The sequence below is a fragment of the Castor canadensis genome, chromosome 2 (assembly GCF_047511655.1).
Source record: "Castor canadensis chromosome 2, mCasCan1.hap1v2, whole genome shotgun sequence".
Lineage (NCBI taxonomy): Eukaryota > Metazoa > Chordata > Mammalia > Rodentia > Castoridae > Castor > Castor canadensis.
Window position 1 is genome coordinate 151397550 of NC_133387.1, and position 7540 is coordinate 151405089.

Sequence of the window (7540 nt, forward strand, 5' to 3'; positions counted from 1 at the left end):
ATTATCTCTAAGATGTGGGGAATAGGAAATGTTAAGTGGTTGGAAATAATGGAAATGCGGGATATAATTTAATATATGCTGATTAATTAAAGATAAAATGGGACTGGGGATTTAGCTCAGTGGTAGAGTACATGTTAGTATGTAGGAGGCTTGGGATCAATGGCTAGAACTACACACACACACACACACACACACAATGGGCTTTCCCTGTAACACAGGACTTACATACTCTGGACAACTGCTTCTACAGTATTTATGAATAAAATAATTGGTAGGATTAATTTCCTTTAAGGTCACTATGTTCAGTTTTTGCAACTCATTTAGAGGTCTACAAAAAATATGCAAAAATGAGTCTGATCTTGATACCATAGGTAACCTGGAAGCTCCCATTTTTCAGACAGGTAAAAGACTTGTACAGTGTAAACCTGAAACTTCTGATCCTCCAGGGAAGCTGCAACCATGCTTATTAGTTTGGGTTTCCCAAGTGCTGTCAAGTATTGCTCTCACTGAATGTTCTCCTATTCTTCTTCCTTCTCCTAGAAAAGAAGAGATGAAAACAGAAAAGTTAAGAAGAAAAGAGTGTGAATTTGTTTGGCAAATTGACAGTTAAAGTGAAGTCAGAAATACCCGTTTATATGTCATCTTGTTGCATCACATTCTCTTTCTAGTGCTTCAGAATGACAATGTTTTTGGATAATTTGTTAGGGTTTGCTTCTTCTTCACACTTCACTCCTCATGAGTTGGCTTCCATGAGCACCTAACTCCTTACTTTCCCACCAAGATATGTTTAAATCTAAGAAGTAACAATAAATGAGTGAAGGCAGGATAAATATGTGGTGGTGCCCTGAATTGACACGGATGTCTGTCATCAAAATTTATGCAATTGTTTTAGCACAATTATTGAAACGTATTCTAAATAAAACTATAAGAAAGTGATGTTTACCATAGTATTAAATAAACTTTAGTAACCAAATAATTTCAGAAACCTCTGTCCTGCAAATATTTTATACACCTCAAAATGTGTTTTGAAGTGATTCCTGTGCAAAAAACTGTCAGTAAATGGTTATGTTCTATGTGTTCTAAAACTTGATAGCATAATGAGCTATTTTTAAAAGGATAAACCATAAACATTTGATGATAGATTTATATTTTGCACTACAGACTAATTAAAATCTGGGTTTGTGGCCATTATTATTAGGAAGTTCTGTGTGTTTAGAAAATGGTACTAGACAACATTAGATCACACCATTCCAGAGTGCTGCTACCAACAGCTGACATAAAATGCTAGAAAAACATCACAAGGCCCGCCCCTTCATGCTCCTCTCGCGCTGTCCCACCACCCTGATCCGCCGCGCGTCATGGCCGCTCCCGGAGCTGCGGGGGTGGGGGGAGGGGGGTGCCATCCGAAAAGATGTAGTGGCCTATGTAGAAGTGTGGTCTTCCACGGGGACAGAAAATTACTCAAAGACATTTACAAACCAACTTGTGGATATGAGGGCAAAGGTCTCAAAGACTTTCAACAAACAAGTACTCGTGGTTTTCAAGGACGGCTATCAGAGCACTTGGGACAAGACCCAGAAGATATAGGGGCCAAGCTTGTTTCTGTGCTCTGGGTTGAGAAATGCAGGACAGCCGGAGCACACATCGATGAGTCCTTGTTCCCCGCGGCCAGTACCAATGAGCGCTTACCAAGCCTGGTGAGAAAAAAGTGTAAGTGTATGCATCCCAAAGATTTTATTCCAAAACACCAGCAAATGATAGAAGACTTCAAAAGAAATTTGAAAAGATATCTGAAGAGCTACAAAGGCAAAAGACAACTCTAGAGGACGATGTCTCTGTCCTCTTGTTTGAATCCTGTGGCTCACTGATGTACAGCCCCACAAATAAAATTAGCAGTCACCACAGTGCCACGGGGAAGGGATTACAAGAGATGAAAGAGAAGAGGGAAAATCTTTCCCCTACCTCTTCCCAGATGACTGAGCAATCTCAGGAGAACCCAGATACCTCTGTGTGAAGCATCTTTGAACATTTCACAGAATCCTTTGTGTTCAGATGAGTCCTTTGCTGGTGGTTTACACTCATCTTTTGATGGTCTGTGTGGAAAATCAGAATGTGGAAATCAGGAAAGGAAATGGGGAGGATCTGTTAAAGAAATTAGAAGTGATGCATGCACCTCCTCACCTGTGTTGATGACAAATATCCACTTGTCAGTATCATCCAGTGACCTCAATCAATCCAGTCCTCAGAAACCCATGAGCAGTTTTTCAAAGGAAGAAATAAATCAGGAGAGAGATATTACAGGTGAAACAGTGGCCCCAGGCCAAACACAAGCCGAAGGTGTGTCTAAGGCGATGCTAGGAAAATGCATTTTGTCTCCTACCATATCTACAACAAAAGACCTCCTTTTAGTTCATTCAAGGCCCAAAAGTTCCTTAGCAAAGAGAAAAAAAGTGGCAGTGGACATACATTTACCTCTACGACAAAAACTGAAGAGAAGGAGGTGCAGCAGCAGGGCTGCCACGCAGCACCTGCAGCTGTTCAAGTTGGAGCGCCACCTGCCAACCATGGCCACAGGTGCTCTGGAGTGTCCTGATGCTGGAGGCTCCTCATGCTGGAGGCTCCTCTTATGAGGACTACTTTTCACCTAACAACCTTAAGGAAAGGAGTCCCAGGCCTCTTCCTCCTCACTTCGGCTGTGGAAGTCTCTCTAAAAGGGAAAGAACAAGCATACTAGGAATGGCTGACTTTTCCTGTATTGGGGAAAAACCCTCAACAGTCAACATTACCGATTTAACAGCAAAACCTAGCTTCAGTCTTCAGAAACCCACAAACGACAAAGGCAATACAACATCTGCTAGCATGGCTTTTGGAGAAACATCTGCAGCTGAAGAAAACCCAGTGCTTGGTAGCCAGTCTGGCCCTCAGCAGAGGGACACTGCCTGCCCAGAGGGAAGCAGCCGGCCTTACACCGTGGACAGCTCCACTCATCCGAAAGGACACCCTGGCCGTTTAATGCCTAAGAAGGGAAGCAGTAGGGTAGTGAGAGGAGTGGTTGGCATAAACAGTATGCAGGAAGAAGGTTCCACCTCCAGAGTGCCGGGCTCTGCTGAGGATGAAGCAAAAAACGATTGTACGCGAAAGTTTGGAGGTGATTATGATGTAGAGAGGTCGATGGAAGACAAGGAAAATGTGGCTGCAGGACGTAGTGAAAGTATATGACAACTTCCCAGGTTCCTTTGTTATACCGATGTGTAACAGTGTGTCCATGTTTTACAGTCGTGACAGCTTTATAATTTAAATTATCCCCCCCCTTTATTTTAAAGAATGTGACCTCCATATTTCCCCAACGACGCACTGTTAAGGCATGGGTGACTTGCCACCCTGTGGAATTTCTAGGCTTACTGGTTAAATCTATTATGAATGCTTCCCTCCATCATTTTGCTTGTCCTGACTCAAAAGAGTAGGGTGTCCCTACTGTGAACAGCTGACTTGAGCTTTCCCTGTTCAAGGCTGCCTCTCCCTCCAGCGTGACTGTGATAAAGAGACAATTTGACGGCAGTTTTTAAATCTGGCTTCATACAATGAGGCCGTTTGTTTTTTGTAGAAAAAATTAAAGTAGCATCAGTCATTGATTCTGCCAAAAATGAGGAGGTATGAAAACGTCAGTTTTGAAAGGTGCCGTCAGTATTTATTTTTGAAGAAACTGGTAATATTAAATATAAAGAAATATTTATAGAGCATTTTTTCCTCAGGAAAGAGGTTTATTTGTGATAGGCCTTGACTGGCTTCTGTTTATCTTGTTTCAAGCCTATCATTCAAACAGGTTGATTCCCATCAGTAATTTAACTGTAACCATTAAAAGGACTCCTTTGTTGAGCCTAACAATGTACTATATAATTGCAGTAACCACAGCAAAGGTCAATAATAATAATAAAAACACTTTGCACTTAGTTCCAGTGGTCAGAACTGAAGAGATAATAAACTTTGACCATCATTATCTAACAATTTGGTTAAGATCTGAATAAGACTAAGTTGACTCATTATCATTTCTCTGCTGTTCAAATGATTTTAACCACTGTTTTTTCAAGATGGAGAAGTCTTAGAAGTGAAATTATCAGATTTATTACATATTTTTTCCTTTAAAGAAGTAAAATTTTTTTTTACATTTTATGCCTACTGTTTGTAGTTTAGTCTCTGAAACTGTACCTTTATGTTGAACTAGGATTAATATGTATTTTACAGGTATTATGTGAAATTATCTTGCTCTACTGTTAGTGGGAAACCATGTGTGGGTAGAATTGTTTTGGTAGTTCAGAAGATCCTGTTCTTAAAGCTTTCGTTCTGATTCTGTTTTTATCTAGAGTGTTTTCTACATTTTTTGAATTATACTTAGTGACACATTAATGAAAATTTGGTGGGAAAAAACCTGGTTCCAGTGTGGCACACCATAAATCTCAGTGTTGTTGGATCACTCAGTGCAGTGATCCCTGGAAGCAGGTGTATTTCCTGTTCACCAAGGCTGAGCTCTCTGTGTCCGTAGGTCTGGGTGGAGTAGAAGAGGATGAGGGGCACAGCCATTGGTTGGCCCTGAACTTGGTGGAGATTTGAACGTTAGGGCAATGACATCGTATGGATCATCTTTCATCTCACAGGTGTGCAGGCAAGCCCGGTGTGACTCAGTGTGACTCAGTTGGGAACACTTTGTGTGCCCTGTTATAGGGTGATGTATAGTGCCATGTCATGCCCACGAGACAGAAAACTTTTGGACTCTAGGGTAAGAAAAGACTTACACATTGCCTAGTTTAGATCTAAGCCCTTTCTTTTATGCTAAACATTAAGACTCATTGATGTTTTAAATTATCAACTGTCAGTCCAACTGAAATTAACTCTTGGGGAATCTACCTTAGGTAAAACCTTAAAGCCTTCCATTTAAATGGACAGGTATATCTGCCAAGACCATGGAGCAGGGATAACTACTACCAGACTTCTCCAAATCTTTTATGTTGAAATAAAGTCTTTTCAATTGATGTTTCCAAAAAAAAAAAAAGAAAAAAAAAAGAAAAACATCACAAACACCTCTGAAAACCTCACTTTTCTAACTACAGGAAAGCATCATATAAAATAAAAAGTAGATACATGACTTCCACATACTATCTCAAGAAATCATATTTTGAATGCCTACTTCTAAGTCAAAATATTGGTATTATATTAGAAATGTAGCTGTGTTCCATTGAAAGTTAGGTGTATGGTTTTCAAATCCAGAGATTGAATACAGCAAAATTTGTAAAATTCCTGTAAAGAATTCCATTGCTTTTATTCTGTATATTCTTAACCAAAACTACACAGCCTTCCAATGTAATCTACCTATAAACTCTATGTTTTAAAAATAATCTGTTATAGAAAACAAAAATAATGAAATGAACACCTTGACCTGAACCCACATACAATTCTGAAAAAAGCAATGCAGTGAGAAATCATGATTTTAATAATAGTACATGAGTCAAGTAAATATTAGAGCATCAGGTTAGCATTTGTTACAGTTGTTAAAATGTGCTTGATCAACAAAAAGATGAAAGTGAGAGAATACATATTTATGTTGCATGTGAAGATAAAAGGAGGCTTACTCAAATTATAAAATTCCAAAGAAAAAACATGTCATTATAGTAATAGAATCTGTGTTATAAGCAGTAAGATGTGAAACTAACCATCATCCCCCAAATTAAGTTAGTGGTATGAAGAATAAACTCCAGAAGCTCTTCTCAGAATTCACTGGGTCAAAAGATGAATGGTACAGTGAAAAAATAAAGATATGAATATATGGTAAACACCCAACATCAGGTAATAATTATGTGCATGAATATGAGATCAGAAAATAAAATATTAGTATAATTATAGATAAGGACATTAAAAATAAAATTTTATTTGGGTAAGTAGAGGGAAAAATACTTAATAATATATAAGAGGAATAATATCAAATTATATGAGTCTTCTGATCTTGTTCTGTTTAAGTTCTTACAAAAGGTAATGTAATTTTAACCATAAATTACTTCGTGTTCTACCAATGAACATTAGCCTTTCTTCATGTTTCATTACTGTGCTATAAATTTATGTATATATGTATATTTCTATATACTTATATATGACATGAACATACTTACATATCAGTAAGAATAATTATGTGGAAGAAAGGTAGTATGATGTGCTTTCATTTTCCTTAATTGTGTCATCACATTTCCAGAAGGTTTGCAATAATTCTTAGTCCAAATAGCCCAATTCCCCACAAAATTGCCTTAAAAATGCTGTTAATATTATTTGCTTTTTATTAATTCCAATAGCATCTTTGAAAATAAGACATGTGCATATACTACTGAGATCTAGTCACACTTTCATGCTTTTTACTGTATTTTCTTTCTTTTATATGAATTGCTCAAATATTTGCTGATTTTCATTGATTTGTTGTTACCTGTAGCTACATTGCTTAGTGATGTGATACATTTTGGTTAGGGCATACTTAGGTGGTTTCATTCTTGAGTGAACATCATAGAGTGTTCTGCACAATCCGCAAAGATAAAGTCAGTCACTCCACTTGGTCTCTTGATGCAACAAAGAGACTCAACACAGGATCTATGGAGGCTTCTGCTGATGTGATGAGACACGGTGTTTTACAGAGAACACTTTTTATGAGTAGAGGGATTGCACTCTAAAATAATGCAAAAGACTAAGAATACATAAACCAGTAACAATCTTTATTATCAAATATTAGGCACTATACATTAGACAGTGTACGTATACCACTGCCAGGGCAGTAGGCTTATTCCCACTAGCATAATCACAAATACTGGAATGATGTATTGTAATACATTGTTATGATGGCTTAATTATCCAGTTTTAATTAAGTTTTGTGGGATCATCATCATATTCAATAGGCAGACCATTGTTGTCTGAAACTTACCTGAATAGAATATCACTATATTGCTAAATTAATAGTACATTAAATTTACACTTGTAGTTACATATTACACATATATTTCATGATTTTCATTTTAAGTGTATTTTAATGTGTATTACACATATATTAATGTACTCTAACCTAAGAAAATTGTAAGCATTTACCTGAATTTTTTCATCTCATGGCTTAAAGTTTCTCTTGCTTTCTGTGACTTACATTTTCATTTTCTTGCTAGAGATTCTCCCTGATCCAAGTATATACAAATATTATACACTGCTCTATTTATTAATAAAGAAATTATATTAATAAGGAATATCATACAGTATTAATTATGTTAGTTTAAATTTTAAGAATGTACAGTAATTCATCAAGACATAAAGAAATGTGTTGCAAGTGTAAATGGACTGAAGTGTCTTCATTGGTCAGCTGCTATGTGCTAACCAATGGTTTTCCATGGCACGTGATGAGCACTTTGTTCTCATGGGTCCTTGTGCTGGCTGGGGTGTATCTGGTCTTTTAGCTGGATGCTGGCTGAGTAGACATGCAGAAACTCAATAACACTTCACTGAAGATCTGGAAAGATTCTTAGAA

The 7540-nt window shown here is 37.4% G+C and overlaps 1 protein-coding gene across 1 annotated transcript; it reads left to right on the forward strand.

The window, feature by feature from the left end:
• The first annotated feature begins 1398 nt into the window (after positions 1 to 1398).
• Positions 1399 to 3219, forward strand: LOC109678089 (microcephalin-like). The gene is given in 5 exon segments (XM_020153784.2): positions 1399 to 1581; positions 1584 to 1734; positions 1737 to 2004; positions 2006 to 2586; positions 2618 to 3219. Coding segments are annotated over 5 exon segments (1692 nt in total). The 5' UTR covers positions 1399 to 1491.
• The last annotated feature ends 4321 nt before the right edge of the window (positions 3220 to 7540 follow it).